The sequence below is a fragment of the Lutjanus erythropterus genome, chromosome 14, assembly GCF_056507025.1.
Source record: "Lutjanus erythropterus isolate fLutEry1 chromosome 14, fLutEry1.hap2, whole genome shotgun sequence".
Taxonomy (NCBI): domain Eukaryota; kingdom Metazoa; phylum Chordata; class Actinopteri; order Lutjaniformes; family Lutjanidae; genus Lutjanus; species Lutjanus erythropterus.
The window spans coordinates 21,927,411-21,944,448 of NC_139330.1; the positions used below are offsets into that span (position 1 = coordinate 21,927,411).

At 39.0% G+C, this 17,038-nt stretch overlaps 1 protein-coding gene across 1 annotated transcript in view; it reads right to left on the reverse strand.

Annotated features, from left to right (window-relative positions):
* bicc1a (BicC family RNA binding protein 1a) overlaps positions 1-17,038 on the reverse strand; it is an 83,550-nt gene that overhangs the window by 49,253 nt on the left and 17,259 nt on the right. Inside the window, exon 2 of the mRNA XM_084735956.1 lies at positions 6,328-6,374. Within this exon, the coding sequence (XP_084592082.1) occupies positions 6,328-6,374 (47 nt within the window). The remainder of the gene's footprint in view (positions 1-6,327; positions 6,375-17,038) is intronic.

The window sequence follows — 17,038 nt, forward strand, 5'->3', positions numbered from 1 at the left end:
CTGTGAGATGAATAAATACATAAATGACTACGGTGCTGATCAGTTTCGTGGCACAACCTTGACACAATGATTGGTTCTTAAGAGGTTTGCAGCTGGTGTGTGCAGACGTGTGCAGAGCTGTACGTGAAATCAAACAGGATATCATTAAGGCGACGTCCTGAGAGAGAGAGAGAGCACATGTGCTCGACACACGTGACCGTGTGTATGTGTCTGTACGTGTGTACGTATAAAAACAGCAGCAATCAACATGGCAGAGGCATGTTTCCTGGCCCGCGCTGCAATGGTGCAGCTGTTGATTCAGCTGGAATGTGTGTGTGTGTGTTTGGAGGGGGACACAGAGGGCTGTTGGGGGTGTAGAGAACAGAGTTAAGAGACTGACTGAGGGAACAGCATGGACTGAACTTTCCCCACGAGACTTGACAGTCATAACTGAGTTCATGTTAACAATCCAAGCGCTAACTCGCAGCTAAAGCCCCATTACACCTCGGGCTAATACTAACATGTGCATGGTTATAAAAGAGTAACACACGTTACAAGGAGGGCAATTTTGCAAAAACATTCTACTGTTGAAATGCATCAAGGCTACCAGGGCTACTAAACTAGTGGACCAAGTTCTCATTTAGTTGCAGAAAACTACATTCAGGAGGTGCACCTTGCCATTTGGCCTGGGGGACTGTTGAAACATTTGAGGGACCGTTGCAACATTTCTCTTCTAACACTGTAGTCATCGGCACGTCAGTTTTATTCCCTCAAGAATGCCTTAAGGGAACTTAGCACAAATGATCACTTGGACTCAAATTTTGGTCGTCAAACGCCAAGGTCACTGTAACTCTATGCGCATTCCACTTTTGACAATGTGATATCTCAAGAACACTCAGAGGAAATTTCTTGGTACAAACGTCCACTTGGACTCAAGGATGACTGCTTGAGGCCTGGTAGCTCAGTTGGTAGAGCATGTGGCCCATGTACTGAGGCTATGAGTCCTCTGCAGCCGCAGTGGGTTGACTTCCACCTGCAGCCCTTTACTGCATGTCATCCCTCGACTCCCTTTACACCTTCCTTGACCTCATTTCAGCTGGCCTATCAAATAAATGCATAAAAATCCCAAAAATGTATGTACAATATATGTACATTTAAAAAAAAAAAGGATGAATTGCTGTTTGGTGGTCATATGGTCAGTGGTCAATGGTGACCTCACCAAAAACATTTTTGAGCAGAACTCAAGGACATGATTACAAAGACGTTACATTCAAATAGTCTTTTTGGGTCGCCTGATTCGCACTCTTTTGAGGACACTCTTCTGGTTTGTTCCAATTCTGAACAACAAGATGTGAGTAGTTTTATTGTGTTGACAAAAATTAAGTTAAAGTGTTCAGCTGGTTGCTCCAGCACATTCAGAATCATTACTACTTTTGTTGTTAATATTTAACAGTCGGCTTGCTTCATGCCCCAAAAATATATATTGAAATAATGAAATTATACCATACCATTTTACCATAAACATATGACCATTAGTCAACTGATGGCTTGTACTAATGACAACCTGTCGACGAGGAAACTTGAGAGCAGCTCTCAAGACTATGCATCATTATAAACTAATTTAAGCTGTTTGACAAACACAAACATTTGTTTTTATGGCACTCATACTGACCCGGTTATTTCAACATTTCACAATTTTCTTGCCAACCAAATATTTCATCCTGACAGCCTTCAGTTTTTCCTATTTGCCCAGTGTCAGCGCAGCGAAACACAAGATGTTCAGTGCTATGAACCAAATAAAATGAATTTTGCCTGGCTGGAGATCTGAGTGCACTGGCACTTATATATCACGCCTGGCATTATTTACAGAGCCACAACTCCAAGGATGGAGAGATGGAAGGGGGATCACAGATGAACTCGCCAGAGGTTCAAAGGCATCTCTCAGCCCGAATCCACTCCAAGCTCTTCTGTGGTACAAACACAGTTATCGGCTCAACCAGCAGAGCTTCTCGGCTTTCTGCTTTCTCCCACTGCTCAACTTCTGCACAGCTCTCCAAACAGCTTTGTGCTCTGTGCCAATGATTTGACACTCCAACAGTTTACAGTCCAAAACTTCCACTGCACAAGAGCTTGCTGAACTGTTCACTGATACACATTTTTGTTAAACAATCAAGCACCTCATTTGCAGAAAAAATCCCTCATTATACTTGACTGATTACAATCACACACTGTTGGTTTAAAGGAGCATCATGCAAGTCCAGAGCATTCAAAAATGAGTATGGCAGTCAAAATGGCAATTTGGAGCCATAACACTAAGCTCAAACAGGTTGCCTGCAGGTTTCAGGGACAATTAACCTACATGAGAGCAAGATATTATAAGCTGTTCAGCTGTTTATAACTGTCAGTTGTCTGTCAATCTAAAACTAAACCTGTTACCCCCCCCCCAAAAAAACCCTGCTGCTCTGAAAATACACACTGTTTTGGAGCTCAGTGATTGCCTGCTAAACGGCATTAACGTATGGCTCAATTTAACTGTTATAAACATTTACTCCATTTAAAAGATTATTGATGATTTCTTACAACTCATAAACAGACACTAACTCATCTGTCAAACATTTGGCATTAATTTTAGTTTTAATAAGCGGGAAAGATGCAAACAAAAACAGATGTTCTGCAGAATTCTCAAGAATTTTAACTTAGCGTGTTTTCTTAATCTTTAATAGCATAATATAATAATTTTATGATTTAGTACAGTACAAATATGACATATTTCTCCTTTCTGAAAGTGCAAAGATGTCGTTAAAACAACAGGAGAAGGGAAGAGGAAAAACGAGGGACGAGCAGGAGGGAAAACGCAGGGCACAGACCAAAACAAAAGACAGAAATGAAAGAGGGACATGTAGCTGGCGGGATTCCCACATGTGAGCAGCGGGGACTCGCACACAGATAATTTCCCAGCTGTGGCACCCTCCTGTGGTCTGCCATCCTCCTTTTACTTTTCATTGACTACGCGAAGAGGGTGGACTGTTTCTGTTTGCTCTCCGTTACGAGATCTCGCTCTGGACTCAAAGGAAGTCCAGCAGACAGTGAGTAAGAGGGTTTGATCAACCACAGCAACCGAGCCCGGGGAGAAAATGCGGGGGCGGGCCGCTTTGTGTTGCTCTCGTCAACGACTGAGTCTCACTGCCGAGGCAACTACGACATCTCATTCCCAAAGCCTTCTAAGTAAAAGTGTGTGTGTCGAAAATGACCATATGCTGCCTTACGCGAGGGAGAGAGCTGTTATGCACGTACTTTATTAGTCTCTCTTAGTGAGTGTGCGTATGTGTGTGTGGTAGATGGGTGTGTTGGACGGGCAGGAAGCAGTCCAACTAAGAGTTTCCATTTTCATCAACTTCAAGGTATTTCACACACCTCATCCATTTTCTTTCAACAATACCGTTCCACAGTCGCACTCAGTGTTTATTTTCCTGACTTTAATTGGGCATGTACAGTGATCACGCTATCAGAGGGAAACTGTACAGAGTTATCCAAATGGAACGTCTACAATAAAAACACGACTCTCGCACTCCTACTTTACTGCTCTTCACCAGCCTGCCAACCAAAACAGCTGCACACTAATTTCTAATCGACAATTTAACCTCTGGTAACCACCGACTCTTTGAACAAGCTGCGACAATATTCAATCCAGAGACTTTAAACACCATGACTGGCAAAGTCAATACACCAACAGCCATACTTTGTCAGAATGGCTTTGCGGAGCGAGTAGACACCTACACTGGATATCCTAAACATTAGACTTATATCCAAACCAGAGGAGGTGGAGACAGGACTACAGTGTATCTTGAGTCCTTGTTAAAATTCCAAGAGGCGAATCTTAAGGCGCCTGGTTTGCATTACTTGGTTTTTGAAAAACTGCTTCAGGGACAGTCAAATTGCCTCTTTCTTTGACATTTAACTCAGCTTCCTAACCTCCAAAACCAAATATGGAAAACAGACAAAAAGAGGAATGCTAAAACAAACCGCTGTCCATCATTTATTTCATTACATCCCATTAACATACTATAGAGGGAGTTTAACATATTCAGGAAACTGGATTTTAAACAAGAATGAGTCCACTCGAGATGCTTAGACAGAACCACATAATTAACGAGATACCTTCATAATAACTGCTGTTAGAATTCAATTAGTGTTAACGGTTTACTTTGTCTTGAAAATGCGATTGTTTTCATTTTCAGTACCATGTGATCAGTGTCTGTTTGACTCCTTCTTGGGTTTCAAACTAAACAAACAGAGCAGATCAAGGTAATCTGTTTGCCAGTTCAGGATCACACTCACTGTCTCAACTAATGATTATGGCTGCTTTCCCTCATAACGATGCTTCACCAACAGAAATGAACTGTGTCAAACTGGCACTCAACTACAGTGCTGGAGGGAATGAGGAGAAATCATGTTTTCTCTATTCAGACTTTCTGGAAGGAGTTAGCAACAATCATCTCAAAAACACAACAATACCTACCTCCTAAAAATCTTGTTGGCAGCAAGTAGAAAGGCTTTTACAAAACGCTGGCTTCAGAAAAATTGTCCAGCTGCCTCTGACTCTTTATCAATATCGTTAAACATTTACACTTTAAAGAACAGATGACCTACTCCACATGACTCCAAAAGGAACGAGAGGGAGAAAACAGTGGGATCAATGGTATGTTCATTTAGCCAATGAGACAGATGTTTCACAACTGCTGTATGTTCAAAGGAGATATTTTCACATCCAACTATCTCAGATGTGTAGAGAAATGTCACTTCAGTCTTAGGACAAGATCACACCAACATTTTGTCACTCTGGACCTTTGAAAACTACTCTTGAGATGGATCCAAAACATTATAACATAAATAAACTGTGGTGCTGAGCAAGAGCATTACAATACATTTGGTCATTTTTATTTGATTTACTGCTCATCCATGACCTCATATTTGTTTGTTTTTTTGTTTCTTATTTACTTTTTGCTTGCTGTCCTTATAATGTGAAAATTATTCAGGAATATAAGGTAAAAAGCAGCGAAATTAACTGTCAGAATTAGGGTTGAACAATACAGCAAAACTTTATCACCAAATTTTTTTCACCTTTTCTGTAAAGTTAAGTTCCAGTTTCTTAAAGGTGAGGATTTGCTGGTTTCTTTGTCATTCATCATAATAAACGTCTTTGGGTTTTGGACTGTTGGTTGGACAAAAGAAGCAATTTAAAGACGCCATTTTGGGCTCTGGGAAGTTTGACATTTTGTAGACTAAACGTTTAATTGTGAAAACATTCAGCAGAATAATAGAATATCAAATATAATAATTGTTTGTTGCAGCCCTCATCCATAGATAAAGAATTTGAAAACCCATCAATAATTGTTAATGAAACTTTTTAAAAAATACACAAAAATAAACAAAAAATTCAATCTTGTTTGTATAAATCCTTGTGGCATGAAAGTTTACACATTTTTACAAAAACATAACACTAGAAATAGTTTTGTTTCTCTAAGGTGATTAGTTGTTCTTGGTACACTGATATATAGTTAGTTACATTGCTCGACAGTCTTTATAATTTGTTTTAATGAGGGACATTTCTATTATGTGGTTTAAGTATTTTATATTGTTCTCATTGCTCAGCCCTGGTCAGGATTAGCTGTAGAAATAAAAGGAAAGTCACAGCGGCATCACTAATGAATGTTCACAAATTATTTCACTGTTAGAGACATGGAGGCTTTAATAGAACAAAAACTAATCTTTGTCATTAAAACTTGTGCGAAAGATGATTAATTAATAGAAAGAACTACTTAAACTCTACAGTAAAACCAGACAGGGTCACACACTTGACTGATCAACAGCCACCAGTGAGCAAGTTGTGATGAAAAAAAAAACAAAAAAAAACACATTCAAGACTGTTTAAGATCACTGATGCGAATCCTTGTTTTATTGCACTTAATGAAGCTTCAGCACATTAAGTAATTAAATCAGTGACAAAGAAAAATCAATGAGGCAGAGTTGGCCGGAGCAGGCCTGCGTTCAACCTCCCTCTCACGTTGAACCAGAGAGATGATCTGGTGTATTATGGTATATTATGTAAGTGAGAAAGGCCCAGTGTTGTGTCAGCTGTGTTACAGGATCAGAGCCCTGGAGTGACTCAACGTCAGTGTTGTTCCCTTGTTTTTGTTTGTTTGGATTCGTAATTACGAGCGACTGGAGGAGCACCTGACATCTGCTCCCTTACCAAGAGAGGAGCGCCGACTCACTGGGCTTGAACACAACCCAAAGACAAAGCAAACACAATCCAAGTGCAGACAACACACACACACACACACTCACCTTCTGAAAGAAATCCTCCCCGCCGTTGACTCTCCCCTCAGAGGCAGCTAGAGTGAGACAGAGAAAAATAAATTCATAAAACCACACAGTGCCACTCAGTTTTATATACACAATGTAACCTTAACACAGCCAAATCACACACAGATTACCCAGTCTCCTCCAAATGTTACGGTATCTTCACTCAGGGCAGTGTTTATGGTGGATCTCCATTTCTTTGGATATTGTGTTTGGCATGGCTACTGATACTGCTCATTTGCAGGAATGGAATAAAATGTTCCAAGTCATTTTCTATAATCCTGGAGATTGGACACAGCTTCCGTGTAACAAATTGATGGATACAGTGAAAATATTTGGGCATTTTACAGTAGCCGTTAATGGAATATTTCATACCACACTTAGGTCAACTGGTGTCCACTTTCACACTTTTGAAAAAAGCCTTTCACAATTTTCAAATTCCTCTGTCAGCATACTGTAGACCAGAGATTCTCAAATAGGGGTTTGGGGACCTCCTGGGGTCCGTGTTCAAATTGAATACCTTTATAGTTTTTTTTTTTTTTTTGTAAATATACACTCATTCTGCATTTGATGCATGCAACACTTTTCAAAAAAAAAGTTGGGACAGGGGCAACAAATTACTGGGACAATTTTGGAATGGACAAAAAAAAAAACCCCACACCTGATTAAAACACTCCATAGGTAAAAAGGTGAACTGATCACAGGTGACAGTTTTCATGCTGTGGGTATTAAAGGTGCATCCTGGAAAGGCTCAGTGGTTCACAATCATGGGGGGGGGTGAGGTTCTCCACTTTGTGAAAACTTGCATGGGAATATAGTCCAACAGTTTAAGAACTATGCTGAAAGGCAAATTTGGGTTTTTGGAGCAACATATGCTGCCATCCAGACAATGTCTTTTTTTTTTTAGAGACGGCTCATTTCAGCAAGACAACACCAAGACACATTCTGCATGTGTTACAACGGCATGGCTTTGCAGTAAAAGAGTTTGCGTCCTAGAGTGGCCTGCCTGCAGTCCAGACTTGTCTCCCATTAAAAAAGTATTGTGCATTATGAAGTGCGAAATATGACAACACAGATCCTGGATAGGGTTTATAGTTAATTGTTTATATTCTAACCCTAACAATTAGGGTTTGGCCGATTCGTTGACGTAATCGTTTACGAAAATACGTCAATTTGCATATCGTGCGTCAACGTGTCACTGTGAACTGCTGTGCCCGGTCATGGCAAAGCTGCAAAGACTCACTGTGATAACTAAAGTGTGGTCATATTTTAGACAGAGATGCAACAGTTTGGCTCTCTTTAACTCCACAAACGGGATATGACTTATTACCACAGGACAGCTGCTCCACACAAGAGCTGGACCTGAAGCACCGAGTGACCCGTCCTTCCTGCAGCAGCAGAAGCAGCAGCATCATCATCTTGTTTACTTTCTGTCAGCACCCAAGCACGATATATGAGGGTTATCAACACATGGATCATGTTTCTGTTAGAAGAAGGCACTTACGATAGATTTTCTAGAAGTTTCTTCATCACCCTCAGTCTCTTCAAAAGTGGTGTCTGCACCGCTGCTGTTAACTTTACACCATGCGTCATCTAACTGTTTTATTTGGCCATTTTGTACTTTCTGTTCACTTTATCAGCCACGTATGAGTGAGAAATGGCTTTAAATGACATTACAGGTTACAGGTGATTTTTCTGCCACCTGAAATCAATTACAAAGTATTTCCTTTGGAGTCACATGCAGGTAAAATGATCAATGGCAGCGTATTTTTTCATCAGTTTGGGCCAGAGATGAAATAACATCATAATCAGTCTAAGTTTTACAACAAAAGACTGACTCAGTTCAGTAAAGGGTTTACAGGGATTAGTTATAAAATGCGTCATAACTCCTCCAGGCTTTTTCTGATCAGACATCTGACATAAAGTCTATTAAATAAGGTGGAAATTAAACTAACTTTAAAATATACCACTATTATTATTATTCTAATGTGTTTTATGTGTCTATTTTTCAGGATGACGATTGAATAACATATTGAAATATTAATGAGATCCTTTTGATATGTATTCAGGGTAAATTATTTTTTTTTATAATTGAATGATAAAAAATAATAGATAAGTCAATAAATTAATCCATAGTTTAGTCATTAAAATAAAATAATCATTAGGTGCAGCCATACTCGCAATATGTAGCTCACAATTACTGTATAAAATTTTTGCTCCATTAAGGATGGAAATTAGCTGTCTCCATTATATTCAAGTCCCTGGTCCCTGACATAGGCTATTATTGTTCTTTGTATGTTTTTTATTAGGCCTATTATTATCATATTTTTATTGTGCATTTAAAATAAGCAGAATCATTACTTTATGTATGCATTAACTGTGAAGCACACTCACTTGATATGCATTTGCTGGGTGTATTATGGGTATTCTGTGTTGACATGGTGCAAATAGTTTGATGCATGTCAGTATATATAAAAAAAACAGACTATGTCAAATTATTCCAAGGGACAAACATGACATCTTGTAAGAAGTTCCTGGCTGAGAAAAAAATTGAGAACCTCTGCTACAGACCTCCGTTCTGGAGGAGTATATTAAAGTATATTAAAGAGCTCCAAAATGAACAGCCCAAAATCACCTGTAAACAAAATAAGCACTTAGGAAAGCCCTGGAGTTTTTAAGAGATTTTCCAGGCAGGTGAAAATGCCAAGAAACTCCCCCAGCTGATACAGTAAAGCTGGATAGAAAGAGGCCAACCACCAAAGTAAGTCAAGCCTGTAGTCGCTCCAACACATCTGCAAGTCCTTCAAACTGTGGCAGCTCTGTTGATGCAAAATACATATCTGCTCTCCAAGGAGAATTCTCATGTTCCTCTGTCATTTGGGAATACCGGGAAGGTTTAATGATGCATTTCAGCCAGCGTTCTTGAGATGGATCTGTTGCTGTCTGTGTAAATCTGGGTCAGGAATAGCAGCACAGTCGATGTGGGTTATACAGTTCAGTCATAAATACTGGCCTCGGTGAACTGACAAGAACTATGTTATGATTAAAAGAAAACCAAAGTCCTGCTGTGTTTAATGACAAAGCTTTTATTTCAGAATGGTTGAATTATATCAAATTTAAAAGTGATTATGGAGTTTAAATTTCCGGATTGAGTGCATTAGTGCTGGTTGATCTTGTTTAGTCAATGCTGAAACGATTAGGCCTAGCTGACTAATCCATCAGTTGAATGACAGGAAACGAATCAGCAACTTTTTTTTGGTAATTCACTGACTGATCTGTTTCTGAAGCAAAAATGCTAAAAAATCTTAAGTTCCAGCTTCACAGTTATAAGACTGCTTTTGTCTTTGTTGTGGATGACAGTAAATTCAAATTGTATGTTTTGAACTGTGAGTAGAGCAAAACAAGCAATTTGAAGACGTCACTTTGAGTTTCAGATCAATGAAATATCAGAATGTATGGAAAATCACAAAGATTAATCAAGAACATAATTAGCAGATTAATCAATAACAACAGTCATTAGTTCATGTGTGCATCAACATGTGGTTAAAAGGAATATTTTTTTGAATTTAGCAAAATAGCAGTTGTTACAATTACAGTTTTTTATATGAATTGTGAACATATCAGACAGTAGCAGTTTATGGGAAAAGGGTGAAGAAGAGAGAGACACAAATCTCCTCATCAGTACTTGTTTTACTAAATGTTAATGTTTTGTCATCCAGACTGAAAATATTTCACTCTGTTAGCAGTGCTGCACATGAATATGCTTAAACAGCGAGTTCATTGAACATGCTCATGTTTTTGGTGAGCAGGGAACCCCGCAATAAATGAACGTGAGCGTTGTTATCCCTCTCACATCTTTAACTGATGTAAAAACTTCTCATCATGCAGATTTTAGGCTACACTGCAGACTGGAGTCTCTGTTACAGTAAGAAATGGACAGATCTGCTCTTCACCTTTATCTTGTTTCCCTCTTCACCTCCTTGCAGTTCTCATGCACAGCAGTCTGTTCCATTTGGAAATCAGAATTTCTGAGTTCCCACTTGAAAATTCCATCAGTTTGTTTTCTGCTGTAGTGCAAAACATTCTCAAATTGTTGTAAATAACTATAGATATAAGTTATAGTGGCCATTCAAATTACTAGTAAATATGTCAATATCCTGCACCACTTCATATGATGTCATTATATAGACTACAGTTTCCCTTAATTACGTATGTGAACTAGTTTATTTTAATCTCTGTGAACTAAACTTTGAGTTAGCTCTTGTGAAGTGTGAACTTGCACAACACTGGCTTTAACTGTAACACATACTGGGGTTATACATTACAGCTACAATGAAATTGTTGAGAACACAATGGGAAAACCTTCATCACAGCTAGCTAACATAGCTTTGTGAAGAACATCTTAAATCATATAAAATCTGTTCCCCCTAAAAATAGGCCGTCAGTGCACACAGTCTTATATTATGATCACCATATGAAAGCTGGGTGTGAAAGGCAGTTATGACTTCCCCCGTCAACACCACATTTAAAAGGCACAAACACAGTGAATGAAAACACAAAACAGTTTCATTTTCAACTAGAAACAACATAATGGCCTTTGGCAATGCAATAATGCCTACATCATGAGCATTTAACAAGTGTTTGTACTTGTGCAGCCTGCCCTGTAAACAAGTGCAGGCCACAGTTTATAAAGACAGAGAGTCTGGTCTGTCTTGGCTCAGCGGGTCAATGTCATATGAAATTTGTGTAAATCAAGCACTCACCACCTCATTACACTGATTGAACCGATGAATTCTGGCTACTTGTTGGCTTATCATTCAAAACAGAAGAATATTAAAAAAGGAATCTGAGAAGGACGTAGATTAGTCTACATTCATAGCTTAACAATTTGGGGTAACAAAAGTTTAACAGCATTTCAGAGTCCGTTTTCAAAAGCGATTACAGAAATGAAAGAAATATTCTAATAACAAACTATAGCCATTTCATCACTCTTATCCTCCATAATCTACCACATATCCTCAAAGTAAACAAGACAATGTCCAAGTCAATACTTCACCCATGAAACAGTCTGCCAATCCATTGAGCTACGAAACATCCAATTATGCCAGCATTTTAATCACGTGACCTGCTTTGGAAACACAGTCGTGAAAAGTCCAACTGTTGTGACTCTAACGGAAGAGTAACACACAGATGGAAAATGCCACAGATGGGGAAATAACAAAGTTGCCAAATCAATGTTGGACACCACTTTAGCTGCTACAAGAGCCTCAGATTTTTGTTTGAAGTTACAGTAATTTAATGAGTGGCTGATTCTCACAGTGATGCATTTGGTCTACAGCCAGACGCCGTGCGTAAATAGTGAGGACAATGCAAATGGCATGCAGCTAGCCGATCCTTTGTCAGTATCTGTGAAGTGCATAAGATAAATAATGAAAAAATGAACAATACATTAACTGACATTGAAAATTATTCTTAGTGTCATTCCTAACCATGTATCTAGCTTATGATAAAACAATACAATATGTGCTGCATTCACACAAAAGCAAATACATTTGGTTCATCTTGATGTTAGAAGTGTTAACATCCAATATTTAGTTCATTGACAGCATTCAGATTTTAAGTAGAATGATGGGAAACAGCTCTGACTGAAGTGCTCAGTTCTTAGGTGGCCTGAAGTTATCCAAGATTATGAAAGACTGTTACTGGTTACTGCAAGCGTTTCCTGTAAGAACTAAGACAAACATAAAAGGAGTGGAGCAACAGACTATTTTTTCCCACTTGTCTACTGAAATATGTGCAGTAGAGCAGGCCAGACGCTCTTATTCTCCTGTGGTGTCTATTCTTTTCTCGTCTAAACAAGTCTCTGTCTGTGGTAAATTAATGAGACCGATATAAAACAGGGTTCATGGTAACCCAATTAAAATGCCACTTACAAACATGTCATTTACATGAGGACAATAATACTGTCCCCAGTAATAAAACTGAACTGAATTCTTTTGATCTTATATGTTTCACTTGAACAATCATTGATTTGTAAACTAACTGGATGTGTAACCGAGGTCTATAATTATTCAGAGAAAACATTAGTTGAAAAGGAAGAAAAAACACTCTGTCATACGGTCTGCCTGATATATGGGGATGCTGTCAGGCAAAGTGACAGATCTGACTGTGTACCTACTGCATCTGTGACGCTCAGTGAGACAGCATGATGATGAGGCCTAGTAATCCTACAACAAACACCACCAACTGGGCCGGCATATGCAGGTAGCATCAGCATGATAACTACATTTTAATACTACTGAATTCAAACTCGTAATGGTATTTGGCTCGAAATTTGACAGCATCTGCCCATGAAAATGACATTATCCACATAAACACTAAATTGCAAAGAAATAGAAGCAATCTCCTCTTCTCTTCCATGCACATACAGAGATGCATTGCAGGATGGTTTTTGCACATTTCCTTTAAGATTTTAATATCAGCGTCTAATAAAGTGGAAATTTGCAAGAGAGACTCATACACACGCATATGTGTCAGTGGTCTGCAGTGTTTCCACGTCACCATTTAGCATCGGCTCAGCTCGCTTGAAACCTCAATGGAGGTGACACAAAATATTTTTCATTAGGGACAGTACTGTGATACCTGGTACTTTTGTCTGTTTAAGTCTAGTTGGATTGAGCTGTACCGTGCAGTGGAAATGCAGCACAATGATGCAAATGTACACAAGCTAGCAGTTGTTATTTTTTCTTTTTACACGTCTATATTATGTATTATTCTCATCAAATGTCAGCTGGGAGGCTCCAGCCACCCAGTGACCCTTCAAGGATAAGTGGTTGCAGACAATAAATGAATGAAGGAATGAATGAAGATGTATATTTTCCACCTAAACAAGTTACCCCCTCCAATACTATTTTGCAAGGGCCGTGTTGTTGCATTCTAGGCTCAGCTCTGCCAAAGACAAATTAGTGTTTTTAATTTCTATAACAATTTTTTCCCCTATTCCAGGATAATGGGTTCAGACAGCCCTTTAGGCAGCGCTGGCACAAAACTAAAATGAAGTGTGCAGCAGTATTAGATTTTCACTTTTAAGTCAAAACTTTGTCTCCTGAATCAAGTCAAAAGGCCTCATTTGACCTCACTGTTTGACTCTGACATCAAGTTTTGAAAATAAATACTTAAGAAAAGTTTGTTTTTTAACCTTGTAACAATCAAAAACAAACACAAACAGTGCAACAGCATTTTTGGCATGTGAGTCCAAGGAGCTGAAATGAATCCGATATGGAAACATGAGTGAAAACATGAGCCATGTGCTGAGAGCAAAACATCCTGTAGGCCCATGTGTGCCGTGTAAACCGGCCGTGGGAGAACCCAGAGCAGAGACAGGAGGGGTACGGCAGGGCATCATATGAGCTCTGGGACATATGGAGGCTGATAGTCTCATCCTACGCGCCACTTAGTCTAAATCTGGACTGTGTTATAGGTTGTGAAGTGGTGGTTCAGCTTTCCAAAAACACGAATGACAAAAGAACTGTCAATTTGCTGTTAGGCAACAGCTATTTGATGCATTTGCAGCTTCCTGGAGACCGTCTTTAGTGTCATTACACTAAGCACTAGCATGGTTCAAGACCTCTGAATAGGAGGTCAAGTGTTGTGTTCATTGATGGCCTTCTCCCTTGTTGGAAAAACAACTGAGCCAGTGAGAGCTTTCTAGGTAGTATTAAGAATGGGGAGGTCTCGTCTTGTGCCAGTGCCAGAAAAATGATGACAAGCATGAATGGGATCACTGCAGCAACACAATGGGCCTCATGCAAGAACATTTTCATACTCTTATCTTAAATTTCTGTTACCGTTTTTGCATGAAGAGCTTGTACAAACATGCTACAGCAGATTTTGCAGACACTCAAGATAACTGTGTAAATGATCCGCCTGTACGTATTTGAGTACATGAACATGAGACTTGTAAATTAGCATAAATAACACCCGAATCAAACCACATATGGCTATGCTTCTTGCCCCATATGTCAGGAAGTGTTCATTCATGAAGATGGCATCAAAGAAGTCCATCAGATTTACATCGTTCAAAATCCTATCCAACAGGATGATGTCAGCATAATTATGAAGTATAATTTATTTTTTGAACTCAAAATGTCTTCAAACTAAATATTGAGTAATTTGTGAAAAACTTTGATTTTGATGACAGCAGACAGCCTGCACATGACTCCTACAATGGGTCTGGGCCACTCGCAAAATGTGCTGGAATCTGAAAGAAAATTCAAAATGCAAGAAATCTGGTGAATGTGACAAGTTCTCCTAAATCACTCGTACACACCACGTAAGAATTCATTTATTTGTACAAGTGGCTCTTGTATGAGGCCCATTGTTTTACTTAATGTGATCGATGTGTGAACGATGTGATCATTGCGGTAAGATCAACTGCATAAACAGACTAATTGTTAAACTTGTGGAGTATGGCTGCATTTGTGAAAAAAGTGGTATAAAGTCTTTTGTGGCTCCAGAGGGAGCTGCACAAAGTCTGACAAACTGAGTTATGTCACTTGAGTCGGAGTCAGTTGGGGCTGTAGACTACAAGTTTGAAAAAAGAAGACAGACATGAGCATAGCAGATCTCTGTAGCCTGCTCCTCATCTGTGTTTGAGGCTAGTGGCTCAAGGCTACATTAGCCATTACTAGCATAACACATCTGAATCCCCAACTGAACTGTTAGGGGTCGAGTTGCATTATAAGTATTGGAGGTCCAAGGTTTTGACAAGAAATAAGGGTAGCTCTTTATAATAACCATCATAAAAAAAAAGCAAATTGATAGTTAAGTAAACATAAGTTAATAGTTATGTCCCTGTTAAATAAATAAATGACAATTATGTTTTCCAATTATTGTAGTATTTATTAGCCATTTACAAACATTACTATTGTTAGACAGACAGACAGTATCTCTGGTTCTGCTTTATTTAAACTTCCCATCATGATTCAGGCAGTGTTATAGGAGTGTAATGCTAAATCTGTAGGTGCTTCTAACAACCAATACCTGCTACACCAACTTCAGTGTAAACAAAATGATGTAAACAAGATAGATAAATCAGTTAGAGCAAAAACACCCTCCTTCCAAACAGAGAACTGCTATCGTGAACATAATGTGACTGAATTGGCGCCTTGGTTTCACCAAATGATTCAATCTGATTATTTGGTTTGAGAAAAGGGGCCATGATGGTGCTGAAGTTATTGTTGCATTCAAGGGCACACAGACTGCTGACTGGCAACTTTCTGAATGCAGGAAACCACAAAATTCAAATATGGTGGTTCACAAATGCACGTTCTTCACAACATTCATGTTTGCTTGTTCTTCTTGAGGAGGTGATTTGCCAACAACTTAAGATTAAAGAAGAAGATCTTTTACATTTGTCTTTGCCCATTTCCCAAAGAATTGACAGGCATTTTACCACAAAAATGCATAGCTCATGCCTCATCGCTTAGATAACCAAGAAACCTATTATTTTCTCTGCCATCTGAAAACCCAAATTTAAAATTACAGGCTTTCCTTAAGACAAAAATCGACTGAAGGGTTGGAGTTGAAGAGCACATCCCTAGTTTAGAGTATATTTTTCAGCATTTAGTAGCTCTGATTTATATCAAACAGTCTTGGTTTTATTTGTTTCTCAAGTGCTAGTGGTCTAACAGTGTTTTGTTGGCCCAGGTTATATGAGGACAATGCAGCGCTCCTCCCTTCAGTCCAGCAGACTGTAAAAGAATCACAGCTGAAAAACGACACAAGACCCCAAAGCACAGATCGCATGTCGCAATCAATTCAGTTCTCTGGTGTTTTTAGAAAACGTGAAGCAAATAATGTGGCACTAATTTAAAGCAGTTATATCTGCTGTCTATTAATTTGACAAAGTAAACACGGTGGTTAAAGTTAATCAGATCCACACCCTCTAATTCTCTCCATATAATTATTTAATGTATCTACTCACTGTCACTGCATGTAAAGAAGCGAGAGGAGCTGCAGCGAACGGCAAAGGGGACTCAACATGAGCAGATGGAACGAGGTCTGGTATCCATTATTTTGTGGAGAGACTAACTTTCTGGGAGATTCCACTGTTTTGACACTGAAGGAATGTAAACAGTGTTGATTTCTGCAGTTATGGCTTCAATCCACACACAACAATCAAGAAAACAATAGACAATAAGCTCTAATAAACCAGATCAAGACATTTTCACATGAATGTTTTATTAGCTAGTTTCAATCCGTCATGATTCAGGTTTAATGGAAGCTGTCGAGCCCCAATTCAACAAAAGTTAGAGATCCACAGATGCACAATCACTCATGATAACCAGAGGACAGATACGTCACAGCGTGGACATTAAGTTTATTTAAGTGATATCTGTCACTCATTAACCATCAAATAATAACCGGGGAGTTTATACACCTGGTTACCCCAGCATTTGTGCTGTGCCAGAATTATCAAGCAGAATCCCTCATGTCAAAGGATTTCTGTGAAGACTGGAGCTTTTTAGATTACAAAAAGCAAAGGGAGCCCCTAAAGGCACCAGCTAAATCTCTAAACTGCAGAGCTGCTTAAACAAAATCCTCCGCACTGGCAATAATCACAAGAGGGCTTAAGGTGAAACTTAGGACATTCACAGAAAAGTCTACGCAAGCATTAAAACCAGAAAAGGTTATA